General features: G+C 36.0%; 1 protein-coding gene across 1 annotated transcript in view; it reads left to right on the top strand.

Moving 5' to 3' along the window:
• Positions 1 to 25,819, top strand: part of LOC150107444 (uncharacterized) — a 526,289-nt gene that overhangs the window by 315,428 nt on the left and 185,042 nt on the right. Inside the window, exons 9-10 of the mRNA XM_090392100.1 lie at positions 2,843 to 2,972; positions 12,291 to 12,403. Of these exons, the coding sequence (XP_090248226.1) occupies positions 2,843 to 2,972; positions 12,291 to 12,403 (243 nt within the window). The remainder of the gene's footprint in view (positions 1 to 2,842; positions 2,973 to 12,290; positions 12,404 to 25,819) is intronic.

Genomic DNA, 25,819 nt, shown 5'->3' on the forward strand with positions numbered 1-25,819 from the left:
AGAGAGAGAGGTTTTAAAAAGAATAATAGCTACCATTAAGTTACTGTGTAAACTAGAGCTAGCATTTAGATGAAATACAAATGATATTTTTTCTGATTCTTATGGAAATTATTTATTGTGTTTACATTATTTAAGCGAATTCGATGATTTTTTAAAACATCACATGAAAATGTACGCCAACTGTGGTTCTGGCAGATCAAATTATCTTTCTTACCACACTTGTGATGAATAATTCATAGCGTTAATAACTAAAAAAGCAAGAGAAATATTAATATCAGAAATTAAGGAAGCTGCTTATTTTGCAATAATACTCGATTCAACACCAGACATTGCCCATAATGACCAACTAGCTATGATATTTAGGTATGTTGCTGCAAATTCTGACATTAGAGAAACATTTATTGTGTTCATCAGTATTACACAACTTAATTCCTTGTATTTAGAAGAGGTAGTGTTAAAAAAATTAGAAGAATTATCTTTGGATATAAAAATGTGCAGAGAGCAAAGCTATGATAACTCTGCCAATATGAAAGGTATCTATACAGGTTTACAAGCTAGTCTGAAAAAACATAGTCCCTCTGCACATTATATACTGTGCTCTAGTCATTCCTTAAATTTAATTGGCAACTATGCTGTGGAATCTTGTCCAGAAGCAGTGCAATATTTTTGTTTTATTCAAAATGTATATAATTACTTTTCATCTTCTTAAATATTTAGAAAAAAAAATCTTTAATAGTTAAAAGACTAAGTGAAACGAGGTGGTCTGCAAGAGCTGACGCTATATTGGCTTTGACGCATTACTTGAACTATCCATTTCTCCTCATGAGAAACCTATTTCTAAATTAGAGAGCTCATCATTGGCTGAACATTTTGACAAACCAGAAACAGCAATTTTAACAGTTGTGTGGGACAAAATTCTACAACGAATACATGCTACTAATAAATCTCTATAAGATCCCTATATGGATTTGTTTTTAGCTAATAATTTGTTACAGTCTTTAGTTGGTTTTATTTTAGATATAAGAAACAATTTTGCTGCTGTAAATGCAGAAGCGAATTTATTAACAGATAAGACAAAATTTAAAGATGAAAAGGAAAGAGTTAAAAAACGAAAAAAAAATGAGTTACGAAGTTTCACAATCTAACAATGAGATTATATTACATGGGAAAGAAAATTTCGCTATGAACACTTTTAATGTCATTTGCGATAAGCTAATTTTGGAAATTAATGAAAAAACAAAAAGCCATTTTGATATATTAGATATGTTTGACATTTTTTTGAAGAAAGATCCACCCCCCCCCCCCCCCACCCCCCCCCCCCCCCACCCCCCCCCCCCCCCACCCCCCCCCCCCCCCACCCCCCCCCCCCCCCACCCCCCCCCCCCCCCACCCCCCCCCCCCCCCACCCCCCCCCCCCCCCACCCCCCCCCCCCCCCACCCCCCCCCCCCCCCACCCCCCCCCCCCCCCACCCCCCCCCCCCCCCACCCCCCCCCCCCCCCACCCCCCCCCCCCCCCACCCCCCCCCCCCCCCACCCCCCCCCCCCCCCACCCCCCCCCCCCCCCACCCCCCCCCCCCCCCACCCCCCCCCCCCCCCACCCCCCCCCCCCCCCACCCCCCCCCCCCCCCACCCCCCCCCCCCCCCACCCCCCCCCCCCCCCACCCCCCCCCCCCCCCACCCCCCCCCCCCCCCACCCCCCCCCCCCCCCACCCCCCCCCCCCCCCACCCCCCCCCCCCCCCACCCCCCCCCCCCCCCACCCCCCCCCCCCCCCACCCCCCCCCCCCCCCACAGGGCTTGCGGACCATGCTCTGGATACATGCCACAGAATACGGTGGAAGAAAGCTACAGTGATACACTGTAGCAAATACAAATTTGAAAGACTCTTTATGGAATCAGCCTCAGCCCTGAGAAATTCTCCAAACCTCAACAAATTTGGGTGTATACGACTGCCCCAAATTTGGGAGACCTACATCTGCAGACCTTCAGCCCAACGGCCAAGAACACCTACTTAGCCCGCTAGAGGGCACCATCAGGACTGTTAGGAGAACAATAGCTTCATCTTTCCATTCCCAGTTTCTGTGTTGTAGTGCCTACGTTGCACGTAACTTTTTTGTAAGTTCCTTTAGAAAATGGCAATGTGACATTGCCGAAATATCGGAAAATATTTATTAAAGTTTAATTTAATTTATATTCCTAACTACGTTGTTCTATTCCTTAAGTGTTTTAATAATGCATAACCAACGTATAAGCCTGTCTACGAGAATTCTTTGCTTCTGATATGTCAACCCATGTTTAGCAAATGAATAACCAAAATCCACGCACAAATGATTCCTCACACATGAGAAAGTCTGGCAGTTACTGAAATATATGCTATTTCTATGCTCTCCTCAAAACCAACCGGAAAAATTTGGAATATTCTAATATTTTGAGCCACGTTAAAAATTATTCTAATTTTGTGAATGTTTTCAAATAAGTTTTCTTATAATTTATATTACATTTTTATGTGTTTACGTGGTTATATAATCTGCAAAGTATGTAGATTTAGGTGATGCTAATTCATATTTGGTAATAATTATTTTCTATGTAATAAATTAGAGCAAATCATTCAACACATTTTCTTTGATTATTCTAATTTTTTGATTTGGAGGTGTATAAACATTTATATTTATAATTCATAATTGTAAACATTCAAGATTTGCTGGTAAACAGTCATTTTAAGTGCATGTGTGTGGGTGCACATAAAATTTAGAAACTACTTCAAAAATTAAAGAATTAAAAATTCTTTAATTTCTTCATTTCCTCCTCATTATTATTATATTATTTGTTATTTTTATGAACTAGAAGTTCAGAATAGATTAGTCTGTGTTGCTCGACGCATCCCATCTGGTGAAAAAAGCCCTACATCTTTAAGGATGGAACAGTTTACAACACGACTTGACTTAACAGGGAAAATCCTTACTGTGGATACAAGGTAAGTTTTTAATTTGCTATTTGTTTACATACACACACACACACACACGTACATTCTTTTTGACGGCATGCAATGAGTTCATAGAATATAATACTGATTGATATCATGACTGCATATTTGGTGAATATGAGTATTCAGGCATTGTATAACTAGAAGAAGTGAGAGTCCTTGGACCCCATAGGAGGCAGAATGAACCTTTCTTCTCATTACTTGTTTCAGATAGTGAATGAGAAGAAAGCCAATTTATAAGGCACTGAGTACTTATGGCATCTCTTTCTAGTCTCATGTCTGCATGCTATATTGTTTTATTATGAGTTATTGTTTGTTTTTGTCTTACTGGTTTATGGAAATTTATAATTAACTTTTGAGTAACGTAACTTTATTTGTAATGCAGAGTGCATTGCTACTTGCTTAAGTGATTATACTGAAAATACTTGAAGTATTTCACTTGCAGTAATTGAGGCAAGGCATCCTTGTATACTTTTAAAATAGTTTTAAATGGGTATTTGCTGCTGCTTTTTTTTTTAATTTTTCAGATTCTCCTTTAATGTAAGGAACTGTAATATAATTTTTAAATAACAGCGTCACACATGTAAGAGAAAACTAAATATAATTTATTACTCATATATTTTGCTCAATATGTCACGAGCATCTTTCAGGAAGAATGCAGAACTGGTAACAGCATTTAAATTCTGAATACAAGAATATAATTTCTTGTCAAGTATAAAGAAGAAGCAAAGAAGAAAATATTTCTTCATTAACTAGCATGCTAGCAAACCAACTGGCTTTTAGTACAGCCAGTTGTTTGTGTATAGCATGACGTTTCTTCCATGAACTGTTTAATAATTCATATGCGAAGGTTCTGTGGTATTGAGAACACATGACGGTATTAAGACCACATGTTTATTAAATACGAACAGGATACATCTAAACCCGGCAAGTTTCGTAAGTTGTATGACTTACATCATCAGGAGCATTGGTGTATAAAAAAAGTTAAACACAACTAACAAAGATTAAATTCATAGTCCATTAGATGTTTCTAACTGTAACATTGAAAAAAAAACATTCGTTACTGAATGTTTGTTGGAACATTGTTATTTGTTGTCACATTCTGTGCTTCACGTGTGTTATGTCCGAGATCTGAGGAAGTTAGATTTTTATATGAATGCCGACCACACTTAGTGTAATATCAAACCTCGGTTTTTGTTGCACTGTGTAGGAATCTAAGCATTTTTGCCACTTCCTTGAATTTCCTTGTGAAACAGTTTTTATCAATATATGACATGATTGTACTTTATGGCCAGTGGAAGTTGTGTGGAAAGCTAGGCCTGATTCATGTTCTCTTCTTTTTTCTGCGTGACTCAAATCCATTAAGTGTGAGGTTCTGTGTCAAGTAGTGTAATTCCCCATTTTGCTTTTTTTCCATGCTGGATATCTTATATGCTCTGTCTGTCAAGGTTTTTATTATATCTATTTTTTGTTGAGGGGTGGTGGTGTGAGTCTGCATTAAGAAATCTTCCTGTAGTTGTCGATTTTCTCTAAACGGAAAAGGTTAAACTATTTTCTTCTTCATTTTTTTTCCTATGAGGATATCCATGAAAGGTAATTTTTTATGTTCTTCTGTTTCCAAAGTGAATTTTATATTTAGGTGTATTCTGTTAAGATATTCTTAAAAAACAATTAATTCATCTGTCGTTCCTGGCCAAATGACAAAAATGTCATCTGCATACTGTAGCCATCTGTTAGGTTTCTTTTGATAGTTTTTTAGAGCTTTAGTTTCAAAGTTTTCCATGAAGAGGTTGGCTAAAGCTGGGGGGGGGGGGGTAGCCCATTGCTAGCCTATCCTTTTGTTCCCAAAATTTGTCCTGACAAACCTGAAATAGCTGCATATGGGGAAAAATAGATTCATTCAAAAAAAGTTTACATTTCATCGAGAAGATCAAGGATGTTAATATAGAACCTTCAGACATTTTAGCAAGCTTGGATATAGCCAGCCTTTTCACTAATGTACCGAAAAATGATACATCTTTTTCCACCAGACGTTGTAGAACTATACAAACACTGCATGAATAATGCGTTTTTCACATTCCAGGAATCATCTACTGGAATCCCTTGTTTAACAATTCTTTCTGGACTATATTAATAGTTTTCACAAATTTAGCCCACACATGGCATTTATTTTCTATAGGCCTTGCGGCTTTCTCTGTGTGGAATTATATTAAAAATGTGTTTGGTGTGTGTGTGTGTGTGTGTGTGTGTGTGTGTGTTCATCAATTCAAGGACAGAATTGTTCATGCTCTACTTGTGTAAGTGAAAAATAATGCTCTTGAATGAATATTCTTTAGTGAAAAAAAATTATGATGTATTTTTTGCAAATTATACAAAAAATACATAATTCATAATTTTATTCATGTGTTAAAGCTTAAGTGCTGGGAGAAACTTATGTTAGAAGTTTAATGGAGTGAAACAGCACTAGGAAAGAATTAAAAATAGTATTTAATTCTACCAATATTTTGTCTCAGTTGCAGAGACATTGTCAGGGAGTACAAAATGAGACGTAACATACACAAAGACAGCACAAAACTAATTGAAATGTGAAAGACTAGAGTCCTAACTAGGTGGAGCACCCTCTTTAGATGCTTGTTGGCTGCCTAAGATCTCGAAGTGTTGTTTCCATATTTTGGGAAGTTTTATAAAATATTATTTATTCAAATTAGGCAGATATTTAAGAGCAGCAGCAGATTCTAAAAATAGTCTTTCTCTTCTAAATTTATTGTGATGGAGCATGGTTCCTGCAAGTTGTCCTACTCTGGACAGATGAAGATCAGCTACCATCCAATGGAAGAACATAAAAATGCTGCATCTGTAGTTATGACTACCATATTTACTCGAATATAACTCGCACTTTTTTCCTTAAAATTGAAGTTAAAAAATTGTGGTGTGAGATATATGCAGGGATTTTCAGAAACTACAGTTTTTCAGAAAAAAAAAACTAAATTGACGTTTAAAATTAAACCCTCAGTATCATTATAATTTATAATTGCTCGCATTATTTTTAAAATCTGTGTATTTATATTTTAATTATCAATGTTATTTATGCGATCGGCCGCCTACCTCCATTACACGATATATATTTCAATCTTTAGTGACAAGTAATTTACATATTTGAGATACATTGTGAACAATCCTTCACATATTGATACAAAATAAATAATGGAAAAAACTCACGTAGAAAGATTGTTTAATAGTATAATTTTCGCCTGTGTGTCACAGGCATCTTCAGGTACATTAAGCTCAAAATTAAACACTAACTGACAATTCAAAAAAGCGCCACCTAAGTAGCTGGTGTAAGATAACTAAAAATGTCAATAACTTTCCTTAACAATAAAATGTTAGGAAAGATTAGCTGATTTGTAAAGTACTATCTCCCATAAAGGGGATAGACGTAAGCCGTCGGATCTGTTTAAGTTAGGAGAATGAAGTAGAGTTCCACATGTTTCTTTATAAAGGCGTTCCATGAGAAACTGACTTTTGTGAAGAACTCTTGTCTTTCTCCAATGAACTCTGTGTCTAGTGAAGATGGCATGTTCAGAAAGTCCAGACTTTTCAGGTTTAAAGTATTCAATATAAGATTGGTGTTCTTCTAGCCGAATAGAGGCAGATCTTCCCGTTTGTCCGAAATAAGTTAATCCACAAGAGCACGGAATCTGGTAGACACCTGGATGATTAAGATGTGGAAGCTTGTCCTTAGGAGAAGTGAGAAAGGTGGAGATTTTTCTAAACGGTCAAAAGGCAACAAAAATATTCAGTGGTTTTAAAACTTTTGCTATACGTTCACTGATGCCTTGTACATAAGGGATAGTAATGCGCGTTATTTCCTCTGTGTTTGAAGAGGAAGACATATTAAAACTACTCAAAGTTTTTTTAATGAAGCAATTCTTATAACCATTAGATAGAAAGGAAGAAGTTATATATTGTAGTTCTTTCTGTAAAAGATCGTCTGAAGAACAAAAGGAGTGTGCCCGATGCTTTTGGGGACCTAAAAACTTCTTTTATTTTACAACAGGTTTTTAGGTCCCCAAAAGCTCATTGGATTTACTTCAAAGCTAGTAAGTCTCTTTTAAATAATCAGCTACACGAAGCTAAAAAATCTCTTGCCATCTTAAATAGAGAAATTATGAATATAAAAATGCTCTGGAATCTGTTTTAACAGTTGAAACTTTTACTACTGTAATGCGCATATCTTCGAGTTCTTACTTTAAGGTATTTAATGATTCTCGTGACAAGCTAAAACGCAAATTTAAATCACTAGTCAACATACCTAGATCCAGTAATAATACTATTGATATAGATAAAGTAGTTATAAATGTTTCCGGACGTCCACTAACAGACTGTGAATGTTTTGTTTTATCAAAAGGATATGATTTCACTGTTACGCCGAATAAGGTGCCAATTATGGATTTTTTTCATAACATAGACAGGGGTATTCGATCCTTATCCCAAAAAACAGCCAACAGATTACGTTTTGAATGTGCACAAATCTTTTTCATGCCAAGCCTCCTCATCCTAATCTTTCTTACTCTGAGTTTAAAGCATTGAAATCACTGAAGAATAACAATAATTTAATAATTACGAAAGCTGATAAGGGGAAGGCTATAGTGATTCAAGATAGGAAGGAATATGAGAGAAAAATGTCTCTTTTACTTCGACTATTCAACTTATAGGCCTCTTACATCGGATCCTACCTGGAGTCAATTGAAGAGACTTAATTCTCTTATAGATAATGTGTCTACATGGAATGAAGATCAAAAGAAAAAACTTTAAACCTTCTTCGGTCGTCCACCTAGATTATATGGTCTTCCAAAAGTTCATAAACCAGGCATTCCATTAAGACCAGTCGTAGATTGTATAGGTTGCCCCACTTACAAAATCTCAAAATTTTTATCAAATTTACTCTCCTCTTCAACTAGAAGAACTGATACTTATATAAAAAATACTTTTGATTTCAAAAATAAAATTTCAGATCTTCATTTGGATGTTTCTGATATCATGATCAGTTTAGATGTTGTTTCTTTATTTACAAATGTGCCTCTTTCGGAAAGTATTGAATTACTACAACAAGAATTTCCTTCAGACATTGTAAACGTATTTGATTTTGTAATAAATTCTGGTTATTTTTCCTTTAAAAATAAGGTGTATCAACAAATTGAAGGAACAGCAATGGGTAATCCTCTTTCTCCTGCTATCTCCAATTTCTTTATGGAACATTTTGAACAACGTATCTTTGACAACATTTCTCCCAGACCTACTCATTGGTTCAGATATGTCGATGACATTTTTGCTGTATGGAATGGCTCTTCTGATGAACTTCAACAATTTCTCACTAAGTTAAACGCATTTCATCCTAAGATCAAGTTTACCCTAGAAGTAGAATCAAATAAGCAGTTAGCCTTTTTAGATCTTCTAATTCTTCGCCAACCAGATGGTACCTACATTTCTCAGTTTATAGAAAGAAGACTCATACAGGCCATTATATCCATGCTGAATCTCATCACCATCCCAGTCAAAAGGCAGGAACTATTAAAACACTGGTTCATCGGGCACACTCCTTTTGTTCTTCAGACGATCTTTTACAGAAAGAACTACAATATATAACTTCTTCCTTTCTATCTAACGGTTATAAGAATTGCTTCATTAAAAAAACTTTGAGTAGTTTTAATGTCTTCCTCTTCAAACACAGAGGAAACAACGCGCATTACTATCCCTTATGTACAAGGCATCAGTGAACGTTTAGCAAAAGTTTTAAAACCACTGAATATTTTTGTTGCCTTTCGACCATTTAGAAAAATCTCCACCTTTTTCACTTCTCCTAAGGACAAGCTTCCACATCTTAATCATCCAGGTGTCTACCAGATTCCGTGCTCTTGTGGATTAACTTATTTCGGACAAACGGGAAGATCTGCCTCTATTCGGCTAGAAGAACACCAATCTTATATTGAATACTTTAAACCTGAAAAGTCTGGACTTTCTGAACATGCCATCTTCACTAGACACAGAGTTCATTGGAGAAAGACAAGAGTTCTTCACAAAAGTCAGTTTCTCATGGAACGCCTTTATAAAGAAACATGTGGAACTCTACTTCATTCTCCTAACTTAAACAGATCCGACGACTTACGTCTATCCCCTTTATGGGAGATAGTACTTTACAAATCAGCTAATATTTCCTAACTTTTTATTGTATTAATTTTTTTTTTTTTTTTTTTTTTTTTTTTTTTAGGAAAGTTATAGACCTTTTTAGTTATCTTGCACCAGCTACTTAGGTGGCACTTTTTCGAATTGTCAGTTAGTGTTTAATTTTGAGCTTAATGTACTGAAGATGCCTGTGACACACAGGCGAAAATTATACTATTAAATAATCTTTCTACGTGAGTTTTTTCCGTTATTTATTTTGTATCGATATGTCTGCTCACGGTATACCTATTTTAAAACTCTTCACATATGTCTAATGAAAAGTGAAAACAGAGCACAAAATGGACAGCAGTGGTAGGCCAGTAGACATATCGCAGCTATGAAAATGTGCATGTGATTATTAACAAAAGATTGCATGACTCAACGACAAAAGCACGTCGACGATTGTTGAATTGAAATTCTGATTCTCTTCAACCAAATTCCAATATATCTGAAACTGCCAAAACAACATTCACTATCTATTTCTTAAAGTTTTAAACTATTTTTGTGTGTGAGATATATGTGAAACTTTTTAATTTCGTTTTTTGTAAAGTAAAATCATGGGAACGAGATATATGCAAGGGCGAGTTATATTCCAGTCCATGCTTTGGATAAGCTCATCATATCAATTGCTATGATTAATTTCAAACCCTCCGAAATTGTGAAAATTCTGGTGGATCTGCCAAATAAAACTGGCTGCCATAACCAAGAAAAAAGAAGAAAAAAAAATTTCTTCCATGTAAAGGACAAGGCAAATAACTCGCTTTCATCTAAATGCAAAATTATTCATCTTCATCCCTTGATGATTTTATTTGGAATGTGACCTTCTTTTATTTCAGCACTTAAATGAAATTCTGTGAAACTTCTGAAAGCCATTTGTAATGATCTTTTTGACCTGGTTATTATAATTGTTTCAAAAAAGAAACCAGTGCTGAATTTATGTGTCCAGTTAATGTTTGTTTCATTGCAATCATCAAAATAATTGCCTCCATCCCCCCTTCAAAAAACCAAAAACACTTTAACATTATTGATTGCAGTTATTTAAGCTTGCTGCTGAAATGTAAATAGTCAGTTAATTAAATTTTTAAAAACATCTATACTTGGTGGCCCTGGATCCAAAATTTGCCAATTTAGCAATATGGTTATTTAAATTCTGATGCCAGGAACATCAGAAACAAAATAGTTGAGTTTGCTGCTTTCTTGAATACGATGTGCCCTAAGATTGTTGGCATTAGTGAAACAATCAGAATCAGATATGGTAACTGGGATTGAGTGTAATGGGTATATTATTTTTAGGAATGACTTGAAAACATAGGAGAGAGAGAGAGAGAGAGAGAGTGGGGGGGGGGGGGATACTACTAATGATATCAGACGACTTAAGTCCACTTAAGGTAGAAACACAATAAAACAATGATGGTAACAATTTCCCATGTAGCAGCGTGTTTGAGGCTATCTGGTGTGAAGTGGAGACCAACAAAATGAAAATATGGTAGTGTGTTGCTACAGACTGACAGTTGCAGGAAATGAAGAAATGCATCTCCAATTTAGCCTTATGGATCCAAATGAATGATCATTATGGGTGACTTTAATTATATCCAAACATTGATTGGGTAGAAGAGAAATCTCATAAATATGAAGAGGAATTTAATGAATTGTTGCGAGATAACTTTCTCAAGCAGCATGTGAAAGAAGGAACTCGAGATCAAAGAGTGTTGGATTTTTTCATAGCGTCAGAAGGGATCTCTATTAAGAATATGACTATTTTACCACCAACTGGTGACAGTGATCATGCTGTGCTTTCTTGGGAAATATCTAATTATATTGATGTTCCCATTAGAACAGGTTACATGAATTACAAAGCTGGAAATTATAATCAACTTAGGAGAATATTATTTTTGGTCCCATGATATCAGTTAATGAATGGGAAAAATGTCAGCAATGCATGATTCTCATGCATTGCTGTCATTTTTTCTTCATGCATTATTCAAATAAATTTCATGCATTGCTGACAACTCATGAAATTTATTTTAATAATGCATGACAATGCACAAAATTTATTTTAAAAATGCAAAATGTAGTGTAAAAAAAAGAAAGAAGGAAAGAAAGCAGTTATTGTTGATTTGATTACAAAATCTAGTTGTTGTTGTTGTTTTTTTTTGTGTGAATGATTAAAAGCAAACAGGTGCTGTTCCAGTTCAGGAAGTTTGTTCTATAGAGAAAAGCTCTTTTCTAACAAGACAATGAATTTCTTGACTTGTTTTGAACTCAAGAAATTTCTCTCACAATGAAGGGAAAATGGCATTATTTATTTGCTTAATTTAATATGAATCATCTGTGAAATGCTGTTTATCTATTTCACACTACTTTTAGTGTGAAATAGATTAGTGTGAATTAGTGCTGTTGGTGGCTAAGGGCTAAATAACTCAGAAATCCTTTCCTGCAGACCAAATGCTGAACTTTTTGAAGTCACTGCCAACCTCCAACCAGCAAGTTTATTATTTTAATGCTATGCACTGAATTTCGCTTGCATCTAAAAATTATTGCAAACATTTATACAGTAATACATAGTAAAGAATTTATGGGGACAAAAACACACGTGTTGGAATCCATATAGTAGGACTGAAATACATAACCTGTTGGTTGGAGATAAGATTGCTAGCCACTCAGCCAACCAATAAATTTTTTTTTAATTGCTTAGTGACCTGGGAATTTCTTAAGCCTAATGGTAGAATATCTGTGGTTGTCTATAAAAGGGAAATTCAAACGATCATACAAAACAAGCTAATTGTAATTTGTGCATATGGTTCCACCGTGAAAAAATGAACAGCTTCCTCAAAAATTGTAAACTAAAGGCTTAAAAACATATGACAAAAATTATTAAAGATGTTTGTGTGTGGTGGTGGTGGGGGGGATATACAACAGTGAAATGTAAAAATGCATGTGTTTACTCTAATTTCCTCAAAAGTGTATTTAAATGATTATGTTTCACAACTTATCAATTTTTAAATAAAATAATAATAAACATCAATAGTAAGTTATGTGTATGTGTGTGTGTATTTATTTATTTATTTATTTTCTCCTCACTAATAGTGGAGTATCATCAACATATAGTCAGTACCTGAATAAAGATCTAGTTGGGTGCATTGTACAAGAGCTTTGTCATCCAAATGACCTTCATAAATTAAACCAGCATTTGAAAGAAAGTAAGTTTACAGTTATCTTAATTACCTGTATCTACACATGACGAATTTAATTGCCACAGCCCTGTGAACATGTAAAAATTACAGATTTTTCTATTGTTTATTAATTACTTGCTTTATTATATAGCCGACGGCACTAAACAATATTGCAGTTAATTGCTATTATGTTTGCAAACTTTTTTGATGTCTGCTAAATAACCATTTAATGTCTTTCCACTTATTCATCTTTGTTCTATAAAGTCATCCATTTCTAAAAATGAACTTTAGCTTAAGCTTGCATTCAGAACTTTGGGCTATGTCATCCAGATTTCATGCAATTTCAAACATTTCTTATCATCATTCTCTGCAGGAAATAAAAGTAAGTTTATAAAGGCTATGCAATTTAGAAAGTACTTATTAGTAGCCTTTCAGTTTGTCTTGCCTGATCTAATCTTTCTGCATTATTGTTTATTTGATGTTATTCCACATGATGCCAACATAGCTGCCTATGCATAGTAAAATGTTTTGTATTTATTTTTAACTCTGTAATTCCTTCAGAACAAGCTGAACTGAAGTTATATGAGGTAGTTCCAAACCCACAAGCCAGACATACAAAAGTCATGCCAGTTTTAAAATGCTGTGTTTGACAGACAGAACCATCTATAGGGCGGTTAATGTACCAGTTTCAACTCTCTACCTGCATCATTCAGTTGGAGGCACTCGTTAGACTAACTGTGTTGTGATAAAGTTTTTCACCAAAGAAGGGCTTTCTCCAAGTGCTATCAAACAGCGATAGTATGATGTCTATGGGGAAGTTTCTCCTTCATATTCCACTGTGAAGGAATGGGCTGAACAGTTTCGCCTAGGAAGAGAGCATCGAAGATGATCCTCATTATGGTTGGCCTGTAGAAGTATTGACTGAAGATGTCTTGTTGAGGAGTAGTTGATCAATGACAGATGACTGAAGCTCAAAGATATATCAGCGAGGTTGGGGCTTTCTATAACAACTGCCTTTTGCATCATTCACAAGAAGCTTCACATGATGAAGGTCAGTGCAAGGTGGGTGTCCCGACTTCTCTCTTCAATTCAGGAGCAGCGTGTGACCTGTTCCTGCAAATTTTAGAGCTTTGTCAAGGGAATCGGAGAAAAGTGCTGGAATTAATTGTCACCAGGGATGAAACCATGGTCCTTTATTATGATCCTCTTTCCAAAAGGAAATCCATGGAGTGGCACAAACCAGGCAAAGCACTGCCGAGAAAAACCAAGGTCACTCTGTCCACCAAGAAGATCATGGCAACCAGATTTTGGGATTGCTGGGAAACTCTCTTGATTGACTTCAAGGAATGGAATGCCATCGTGAATACAGAATATTATGCTTCATGACAAATTCTCCAGACCATACAGCTATCGTTGCGAAGGCTGCAGTGAAGGACTGTGGCTTCCAGGAGATTGAATACCCACCCTACGGCCCAGATCTAGCACCCAGTGACTACTACTACTACCTCTTCTTGAAACTGAAGAAAGACCTGTGAGGAAGAAAATTTGCAGATTTCAGTGAGGTGAAAGATACAATTTTAGGCCATTTTGCAGACAAACGTACAGACTATTTTTTTCAAGGACATAGAAATGTTAATTCAGAGATCTGAAAAGTGTGTTGAAGTAAAGGGAAATTATTTTGAAAAGTGACACAGTTGTTTTCTTTCTGTCACCTCTGAAAGTTAGTCAGACCAAAAACTAATGGAGCTACCCTCGTATGTTACCAAAGTATGGTAAATTTTCATTCTTCATTTGTATATCTGTTGACATGAACTGATAATTTTCTAACTCGGTGTTGATAGGTGTTTGAATTTGTTGTGGCATGGGTGTTTGTGAATGTGAATAAGATAGACGATTTTTATTGCTAAGTGTGAAAGCACTACTCTAATTATTGATTGCTTGAAAAAATTACAGTGGTTTATCTCTATAGCTGAGTTCTTGGGTTATTATTCCTTAGTTCACTCTTGGTACTAACGTGCTCTAGGTTTTATGGAATGGAACATCAAAGTGGTGAGGGTAATGATTGATCTGCTATTAACTGATTTTAAAAAAAAAAGTAGATTAATCTCCAAAAAGACTTTTTACCACTCTTAAACTTTCTAATTGTAAGGTTCAGATTAGTCCATAACCTTCTAGTCTTTCTTTGCTGCACAAATAACTGCAGAATGATATCTCCCTACCCACTCATTCCCTCTGCATCAAAAATACACTGTTTGAAAAGAAATTAGCTGCCAAGGTGCCATGTGACAGGTCATATGTTTGTAGCTGGTATAAATATTGGAATATGATGCTCCCAAGTCAGTTCAACTGTGTCCGGGTGAAATGTCTTCGAGACGGGAACTGACAGAGTTTGCAAGAAGCATTGTGATAGGATGCCATGTTGAAGGCTTATCTGTTCAGCAAATTGTCGACAGATTGGGCCATCCCAAGTCAACAAATCAGTGATACCATACTGAGATGGAAGCACAGGGAGTCAACTGCAAGTGCTACCCACAGCGGATAACCCACCATACTCACTGAATGTGACCATAGGGTGCTGCGAAGGATAATATGTAAAAACTGCCATTCTTTGCCATACAGTTGAATGCATCGACTGGAGCATGAATATACACCAAAACATTCAGAACCGAGACTCACAACATGGGTTTCCATGGTGGAACTGCAATATACAAGCTACACATTACCTGAACCAACATTCAGCATTGTCTTCTATGGTGCAAAAAGTATGTACAATGGAACGAGAATCATACCCACACCTGTCCGCCTACTTGGTAGAGCAGATGGATGGATGAATGCAGTGTGTCTGATGCCTGGTGAGCATCTCTTACTAGAATGCATAACCCCAACTATGAAATTTGGAGGTGGTGGTGTGATTGTATGGTCCTTTTTTTCCTTGTTTGTGGTGACACGAACATTGAACTCCGAGAGGTATCTGAACATTCTGGACATTGCAATGCATCCTACTTCGTGGCATTTCTATGAAACTGACCATTGTTTCATTCATGCAAGACAGTGCACCATATCATAAGGCTACTGCTATAACTTCATGATAACATTTGTGGACATGTACATCACCACATTTGAATCCTCCGGAGATCTCTGATCTTAACCCTATGGTTGAGATCTGGGATAAACTGGAGTGTCGGATGAGGTCATGGGAAGTCCCCCTCACAACAGTCCAGGACCTCATTTGTATGCCTACAGGAAGAATTGTCCACAATTCCCATTGATCACTATTGTGCTCTTGTGGAAAATATACCCTGTAGGATTGCTGTGGTCATCACTGCTAAAGGTGGTCCTACACCTTATTAAGGTGGGTGCCACCGCTGTTTGTTCTGCATATTATCGTGTTCTTCCAAGCAGTATAGATCAATCCTATGAACAGTAAGTAGACACTACAGCATCACTCCTACATCTGAGATTTTTTTTAAATAGTTTTTTAAATGTGTCAGCTTATGAGTTGAAAATAACATATTTTCTCTTTTGTTTGAGTCATTGTGGTATCCTGAGCAACCTGTTTAACATCCCCAGAAGATATTCAAATCATGTAATGCTTCTTACAACTGTTGATTGGAAACTTTTTAATTCAGAGAGAAATATAATGCTGTCCTAAATGGTAAAACTTGTCCATGCTTTATTTGCACTACAGGAATTACAATATAACACACTGAGTATAACACACTTTCTTATTTACTGAATACTTATTATTAACCTCTATTGGCTGCAATAAGATCAAGTCTAATCAGATCATTGATATTTCGATTCAATCCATGTTGGGTGTGGTTAATTTTTTGTACAGCAGATATATAATAAATACAGAAAAAGGACTCATTTTATGTTTTCTCTATTCGTGAAGATTCAAATGAACAAGCATTTCAAAATTAATTTTTTTAAAATATTCTGTGGCATTGAGGGTAGAGATTACAAAACAGTTTGTTTTCGTTTTGGTCCTTACAATGTGGCCGTGAACCACGTTGTAAGGACTGCTATGAAAATTTTACTAACATTAGTATTTAAACAATAAATTAAAATGTTATATAAATATAAAGTCAGTTTGATGTCCGTTGGCCGAGTGGTTAGCATATCCATTCTCCAGTCAAAAGGCTGCTGGTTCGAATCCCGTCGTAGGCATGGATGTTTGTGATTGTCTGTGAAAATATTAGTGGTGATGGTTGGCATTAGATGGTGTTGGTGTAGGTGAGGGTAGTTGGTGGAGACGGAGAGTTGTAGAATAGGTGCCCTCCTTCGATGAGTCTTTGAACTCCCTGGAGGTGTTACATAATAATAATAATGTCATCCTCAGCATGAAAAAGAAGAAAATCACTTACCATTGTGGAAGAAATAGATGTGATTCAACATATAGAATCAGGCGAGAGTTACTATGATGTGTAAAATTAACTCCTACAGTTTCAACAATAGTAAACATGCAGATAAGATAAAGCATTCACCTGCTGGAATTGTTAATGCAAAAATGTCAAGAACATCATGTTCAAGGTGTGAAGTAATGAAAAAAAAAATGGAAAAAGTATTAGTGTTGTCGATTGATGATATGAATGAAAACAAATTCCTGTAACTCAAGAGTAACGGAGAGTTGTAGAGTAGGTGCCCTCCCTCAATGAGTCTTTGAACTCCCTGGAGGTGTTACATAATAATAATAATGTCATCCTCAGCATGAAAAAGCAGAAAATCACTTACCATTGTGGAAGAAATAGATGTGATTCAACATATAGAATCAGGTGAGAGTTACTATGATTTTGAAAGTTTATTTTTCACTTGGTTAGACTATAATAAATTTAGTTTAATCTTTTATCCAAGTGTGAGCAAACAAAGTTTGCGCCTGAAAGTATCTTCAGGACTGGAGTAAGATAGTACAACACTGGGCAACTCGTTGCAAAGGTGGAGCAAGCTAACATCACTCCTATCTCAGTATCTCTCCATAATGCAAAACACATCTACTTTCGACCTTATTGAGGTCTCTTCAGTGGGAGCCAGGCCCAGACGTGGAGATACCAGGCAGAAGCAATAGCAAGGTCAGCTCTACCTATAGGAGTTGCCCAAAGGTGTGCCACCTTTTTTATTAAATTACTCTGGATTTAGAGAAAGATGGTTGAAAGTTTATTTTTGACTTGGTTAGACTATAATAAATTTAGTTTAATCCTTTATCCAAGTGTGAGCAAACAAAGTTGCATTATGGGAGATACTGAGTTGCCCGGTGTTATACTACCTTACCCCAGTCCTGAAGATACTGTCAGGCACAAACTTTGTTTGCTCACACTTGGATAAAGGATTAAACTAAATTTATTATGTCTAACCAAGTTTATGGTTAGACATAATAAATAAATTTTTGCATAAGAAAGTTTATGTAAAATAAACTTTCAACATCTTTCTCTAAATCCAGAGTAATTTAATAAAAAGGTGGCACACCTTTGGGCAACTCCTATAGGTAGAGATGACCTTGCTATTGCTTCTGCCTGGTATCTCCACATCTGGGCCTGGCTCCCACTGAAGAGACCCCAATAAAGGTCGAAACTGGTCTGGGTAGTGGTCCTCCTCTTAATGCATAACATTATACATTATACATATCTGCAAGGAGATGTGTTTTGCATTATGGGAGATACTGAGATAGGAGTGATGTTAGCTTGGTCCACCTTTGCAACGAGTAGCCCGGTGTTGTACTACCTTACCCCAGTCCTGAAGATACTTTCAGGCGTAAACTTTGTTTGCTCACACTTGGATAAAGGATTAAACTAAATTTATTATAGTTACTATGATGTGTAAAATTAACATCTACAGTTTCAACAATAGTAAACATGCAGATAAGATAAAGCATTCACATGCTGGAATTGTTAATGCAAAAATGTGAAGAACATCATGTTCAAGGTGTGAAGTAATGAAAAAAAATGAAAAAGTATTAGTGCTGTCGATTGATGATATGAATGAAAACAAATTCCTGTAACTCAAGCAGTAATCATGAACAAGACAAAGTCCTTGTTTAATGAAATAAATGAAGAAGCTGGTGTAAAAGAGTCATTTGTATTGTGAAGGAACCAGTTTCGTTTAAATATAATACATGATAATTTTACCTCAATTTACAAATGATTCACTTTACCAACAGTGAACTGGGAACCTAACCCCCTTCCTAAAATGAGACTGCCTTGTATAAACATAAAAAAATCTCTTCACCAGCCTCTTCCTTTATTTTATTATTATATTTATTTTTAATATTCATTCATTCAATCTGCCTTGACTCTCAGATTCCTTAGATCACGATAAAAGAATTTGAAGATCTCTCTCGACTATTATACTTACATGTATCATCTTCTAACAAGTAAGTTTGATGAAAAACATCTTTCTTTCGTTTTCTGAAGTGAAGATAATCGCTTTGATTATAGGGCACAACATTTAATTGATACGTTCCAAAGGCAATTCCACAGAAAAGAATTTTATGGTAGTTCTTTCTTTTAGTGTTGCACGGTGATCAGCATTCATTTTAGAAATTATGGACTTTACAGCCATGTTATAAATAACTATTTTAATTTCTCTACATTTCGACCTTCATATTAAGGTCATCATCTGGAGTATATACAAATATGCAAGACAAGCTGAGTTACATTTCACACGGTAAGCTAAAGAAACAATGATTTGATCACCAGTTATTCTATTGGCATGACCTCTAGTGAAAAAAAAATAAAAATACAGATAAAATTACAAATTAATTAATTATTTAGAAACTACATCAAAGCTAAATTCTATTTAAGATAACATGAGAGAAACATTCTTTCTTATAGATAATTTTTTTTTACAGTAACAATGTCCTATTTTTAACATTACAATTGTTATATTAGATTTAGGATTCTGGATTATCTACAGTATATAGTTAACTCTTAGGGAGAAAGGTTCTGTGGGTAGATTATGTGCCTTCCATATGCTTGGGATTTTTAGACCATCATTATTGTTCAGATTGGGGTGGTTGATAAGAATCTCACAGGTTGAATAATATATACTCCAGATGATGACTTTAATATGTAGGTCGAAACATCGGGAAATTAAAATAGTTATTTATAACACGGTTGTAAAGTCTGTAATCTCTAAAATGAATTTATGTTAGATTTTGTTATGCTTTATGGAGTATCTTCTTCTTATTTCCCATTTCTTCTAGAAGGCCACTTAGTGAAAGGCCCTTAAAAGTCTGTTGTTGAAAATCTTTTATTTTTGTAGTAATTAGTGATTTTGATTGCATTTTGGCATTATTTTGTGTATTTTTCATAGCTTAGCAGATGTAATTAATGGCATGTACTTTTTGAGAATGATTTATTGTCACCGGTGCAACGTGTATATGTGGTGGAATGTGGAGAGACTGAACAGAAGGTGAGAGATGGTGTGGATATGTTGAAAATGTGATATTCTATTGGACAACAAGTTATTAGTAAATGCAAATCTGACTGGTGGAACAAAAGACTGTATGAATCATGGAACAAAAGCAAGAAAGCAGAAAATGATAGAAAGTATGGCTGATGAAATGAAAGTGAGTGATACTGTGGAAGCAAATGAAGGATTGAAGAAACCAAAAAAAAAAAAAAAAAACGAATGGCAAATTAGTGATTTTGATTGCATTTTGGCATTATTTTGTGTATTTTTCATAGCTTAGCAGATGTAATTAATGGCATGTACTTTTTGAGAATGATTTATTGTCACCGGTGCAACGTGTATATGTGGTGGAATGTGGAGAGACTGAACAGAAGGTGAGAGATGGTGTGGATATGTTGAAAATGTGATATTCTATTGGACAACAAGTTATTAGTAAATGCAAATCTGACTGGTGGAACAAAAGACTGTATGAATCATGGAACAAAAGCAAGAAAGCAGAAAATGATAGAAAGTATGGCTGATGAAATGAAAGTGAGTGATACTGTGGAAGCAAATGAAGGATTGAAGAAACCAAAAAAAAAAAAAAAAAAAACGAATGGCAAATTGACAGATGCAGCTGCCAGAATGAAGACTTGAAAGTGAAAGTGTTGATCAGAATGAGAAGTGAGTGAAAAATATGCACACTGAGATAATATGTTTGGTGGATAAGAATGAAAGAATGTAAAAAAAAAAAGATAGCATGAAGAAAAGCAGTGAAATAAAGGTGATGACTTTAGAATAGCGATGTTTGGAGATTCCATTATTAGAGGTGTAGTAATTGAGAGATTCCACACAGTGTGTTTTCCAGGAGGGTGAATTAGCAGGATAACTGTTATGTTGTTGGATATGAGAAGCAGACGAGCAAGTGATTGTTGGAAAAAATGACTTTTTTTTGGACATAAGGAGAATGTGAGGATAGATATATCAGGAGGTTATTAGGGAAGGAAGGTTAACAGTATGGCATGAAAGGTAGTCAGTGTATTGTCAAGGTATGTCAATGATATTGATCTATTTGAGACTGAGAGCACAAATCTTGAATAATATGTTGGAAAAGCTGTGTGAGGAGAAAGTAGTGGAATTTGTGAATGTGTGGGATGCATTTGAGAGAAGGATGGATTTGTACTAAAGTGACAGGTTGCATTTAAATGGATTTAATGTGCATCAGCTAGAAGGACTTGCTAGAAAGAGGTGCAGTGAGTGATGTAAGCAAGAGAGCACTTGAAGTAAGAGGTAAAGTGAAAGATCAGAAGAGAGAAACTGGTGAGATTGAAATGGGTGTAAATGAGAATAGTAGTAGTAGTGAGAGAGAGATTATAATGAGAGAACAAGAATAAAGATGGACAAGGAAAAAAGGGGGGGGGTCGGGGCAGACAAGTAGACACAGTATAGGATGCTGGAAGTAGTAGTAAATGTTCATATGGGGATGGTTAGCATAAGAATAAGATGGCCTAGGGTGTAAGGGTAGGGAATAGTTGAGTCTGAGATGTGTAAGATAAGTGGTGATAAAGGCAATTCAGAAACGGGTAAGTGTGGGAAAATCACAACCAAGTGTCACGGTTAGGACTGGTTATAGACCAAACATTATGGTGCTTATTTACAAATGCTTGGAGCATCAGAAATAAGGGAGATGAATTGATTTTCCTGATTGAGTTTAATGACTCCAAAATTGTTGAAATAAATGAAACATGGTTGGGTATTGATGATATTCTGCTGAGAATAGAAATGGAAGGGTATGGTGTTTTTTTTTTTTTTTTGTGAGGATAGAGAGGATGGGGTTAGTGCTGTTGATGATAGCATGTGAATTAGGTCTGCACAAAGTGAAGATGCGAGAGAAAAGTAGTGACAATCATTTTGAGTCTGTATGGTGTGAGGTGAAGATCGATGGGAAGAGATATCTAGTCAGATTCTGCTGTAGGCCAGGGAATGTAGATGGTGGTGAAGAAATGTATAAGCAACTTCGGTTAGTTAACGAGGGAAGGGTAATTATTATGGGTGATTTTAATTATGGCAATATAGAATGGAATGAAGATATAGGGTATAAGCATTTGGGTATAAGTAAAACGAATTTCTTGAGTTCTTGAGAAATAACTATCTTAAGCGGTAGTAAGGGAGGGTACGTGAGGATCAAGAGTCTTAGATCTAATCATTTCATTTTAGTTTGTGGTTTGTGAATTGGGATGTCACATTTATCCCAATTGGTGAGAGTGCCATGCAGGGATCACTTGAGTAGTGGCCAACCATGTGAAGACGTCTGTGAGGAAAGAATATATATGGAACTACAAGGCCAGTGATTACAGAAGCTTGGGAGATAGGTTGGAGCTATGGCATGGAACTAGGAGTCAAGCAGGAGGGAGATAAATGCTGTGTGGAAACTGACCAAGACATGTTGAAAGTTTATTTTTCACTTGGTTAGAATATAATAAATTTAGTTTAATCCTTTATCCAAGTGTGAGCAAACAAAGTTTGTGCCTGAAACTATCTTCAGGACTGGGGTAAGGTGGTACAACACTAGTGCAACTCCTTGCAAAGGTGGAGCAAGCTAACATCACTCCTATCTCAGTATCTCCTTGCAGATATGTATAATGTATAATGTTATGCATTAAGGGAAGGGCCACTACCCAGACTAGTTTCGACCTTTATTGAGGTCTCTTCAGTGGGAGCCAGGCCCAAGTGGAGATACCAGCCAGAAGCATTAGCAAGGTCATCTCTACCTATAGGAGTTGCCAATTGGTGAGCCACCTTTTTAATAAATTACTGTGGATTTAGAGAAAGATGTTGAAAGTTTATTTTTTACTTGGTTAGAATATAATAAATTTAGTTTAATCCTTTATCCAAGTGTGAGCAAACAAAGTTTGCGCCTGAAAGTAACTTCAGGACCGGGGTAAGGTGGTACAACACCAGGGCAGCTCCTTGCAAAGGTGGATGTTAGCTTGCTCCACCTTTGCAAGGAGTTGCCCTGGTGTTGTACCACCTTACCCCAGTCCTGAAGATACTTTCAGGCGCAAACTTTGTTTGCTCACACTTGGATAAAGGATTAAACTAAATTTATTATGACCAAAGACATGTTTTACCACATCACTGTGGGAATGTATTTGTTACTGTAGAGTAGCACAAGATGAATAATGTTAACATTTAATATCATGAGGAGTATAAAGAGCAGTTCAGGAGGGTGACTCATTTGGTAAGGACAGCAAAGTACAGTATGAGCAAAATTAGCAAATCATGCAAAATACTAGAGGATTTTCTTGATATGTGACAAGCAGAAGGAAGAATGATTATGGTAAGATGTTAATAGATGAAGCTGGTGGAATGGTAACTGCTGCAGAGGACATAGTTGAGCTATTCAATGGAGAATTCATAAGAGTGTCTCATCCTCATCAATGTGAAATCATGAGGAAATAAGAAAGGTTGGCTTAATTGTGAGTGAGCAGGAGGTACACGAGGAAATAAATAAGCTTGATATCAATAAGGCAATAGGATTTGATGACATAACACTATCTTAAGCAGATGTTCCAGAGAGTTGGCAGTAGTATTAGCATGCATGTTAAATAAGAGGTGTACAACAGCACGTCATCCCATGTAAAGAAGGTAAAATTGTTGCACTGCATAAAGGTGGTGATAAGGATGTGACTACAAATTATAGGCCAATCTACATATCTGGAGTTGTGGTTAACTTATTAGAGAGATTAGTGAGAACTAGAATATGGAAATGGGTTGATAACAGCAGTATTATATGTATTTACATACTTGCTTATGTACTATAACAAAGTAATAAGCATATTAGACAGGGGAAATGCATATACAGTGGTATACTTAAATTTTGCAAAAGTTTTTGATTTAGCACTTCAGAATACACATACTTGCTTTAAATTATAGCATATTTATTAAGAACAGTAGTGCTCATAAAATGAATAAGTATGTGTATTCTGAAGTGCTAAATCAAAAGCTACTACTCAACCACATAAACTGGCCATTGTGGATCAAATATGCATCCTCATACTCTTCGTATCCATCATATATTTCAATGTAATATCAATGGTATTACAATTTTAATATGCACTTCGCATCCATGATAACCTTGATGTCTATAGACGTCTTGGCCGGTAGCATGGTTAATATGTATTAACATTCACAAGTATATAAATGCAATGTTAGTCCATATTACTACTTAATATGCACTAACATTGCATTTAATATACTTGTGAATGGTCATACATCTGCTACATGAGAAAATAGAAACAGTAGGATTGGAATACAGACAAGTGACTTGGCAATGACTGGATGTCAGTTATCAGAATGTTATAGATGGGAGTGTAGAATCAAAAGATTCTGCACTCCCATCTCAATATCCCATGTTAATGATATTGGAATGGGTTTAACTGGAGATATGCACTAGTTGTTTTAGATGATGTTAAGTTGAGGAGAACATTGAGATGTTATATGTTTGTTGTGTAAGGTTCTGAAATTTGATAAACAACAATCGAATGTAAAGTATACACTTGATGGGAAAGCTTTTGAAGGAGGTTGAGGAGAGATCTCGGAGTGGTTGTGGATAAGGAACTGAGGTTTAGAGACCACATTGCACAATTTGTGCAATAAAGAAGTTATTGTTCAGTTGTAGAATGCCTTGATCTAGTCTCATATGGATTATTGTGCACAGATTACATCATCTGGTTTTTTATTAGGATGAGGATATGTTAGAAAAAAATGGGTTCAGAGAAGATTCACAAAGGTGGTAACTGGTCTCTACAATGTGGGCGATGAACACAGATCAAGGGAATGTAATTTGCAAAGCTTCATAAATAGGTATGATTGATACATATAAGTTTGTCAGGGGTTGTCACCAGGTTAACGTGGAAGAAATTTTTCATAAAATGGAAGGAGGGTAGAACAAGAGACATCCCTGGAAACTGTAAAGGGGGGGGGGGGAGAGTGAGCAAAGGATTGAGGATATGTTCTTTGCACGGAGAGTGGTTGGTGAGTGGATTACATTGCCAAGAGTGTTGTGAATGCGGACACATTGAACAAGTTTAATGCATGATTTGATGAGCTTTGTGTGAGTAGGTACCTCACATGGTGGCTTCTGACTCCGTGGATATCTGATGGTAATAATAATTTGAGCATATAGCATGCTCACTGATATATAAAGGCTTGATGATATCTTGTATTTCTTTCAATATTAACTTTACAGTTCTTTCTTGGAAAGTAAATGAAGATTCATATGAAATAATTTCTAAGATCATTGAATTGGCAGTTTTTCTTTCATGCTCTCTCTCTCTCACTTTTTCCAGTATTCCCGTTTTCAAGTGCCTATGTTCCCAAACTTGCAACTAGCACGCATGCTCATTGCAATGATTTAAAGCAAAGCTCAAGTGGCATCATGGCTTCAGTTAGCACACTAATTTTATTATACGAGGGTGGTCTGAAAAGTTCTCTTCCTCGACCATAGATCGGAACACTATTGGCAAGATTTTTTTTTCTAAGTTGATACATCTGTCATAAGCATCCATGTGAAATTGCAAGTCATTCTATCAAGTAGTTTGCTTTATACAGCTGTCTGAAGCAAAGGTGTTGTCTGTATCCCTTGAAATGGATAAAATTGAATATTGTGCGGTTATAAAATTCTTTGTAAAAGAAGGTTTAATGGCAAAAGAAATTAATTCTAAGTTCATAAAAGTTTATGGGCACTCTTCTCCTTTGTTTTTGACAATTAAGAAATGGGCTGCTGAGTTGAAATGTGGCCATACCAGCCTTGAAGATGATCCACGTGAAGGACTTCCAAAAAAAGTGTAACAACATCATAAATCATTGATCAGGTGCACAATATGGTATTGGATGACCGGCGAGTCAAAGTGCATGAAATTGCTGAGCCTATAGGCATTTCAAAAGAAAGTGTAGGATATATTTTGCATGAAGAATTGCAAGTGAAAAAGCTTTGCACAAGATGTGTGCTGCGCTTGCTTACAGCAGATCAAAAACGCACTCGCATGAAAATCT

This window comes from Typopeltis vanoorti, chromosome 4 (assembly GCF_054136105.1).
Source record: "Typopeltis vanoorti isolate ZY-2024b chromosome 4, IOZ_Tvanoo_1.0, whole genome shotgun sequence".
Taxonomy (NCBI): domain Eukaryota; kingdom Metazoa; phylum Arthropoda; class Arachnida; order Uropygi; family Thelyphonidae; genus Typopeltis; species Typopeltis vanoorti.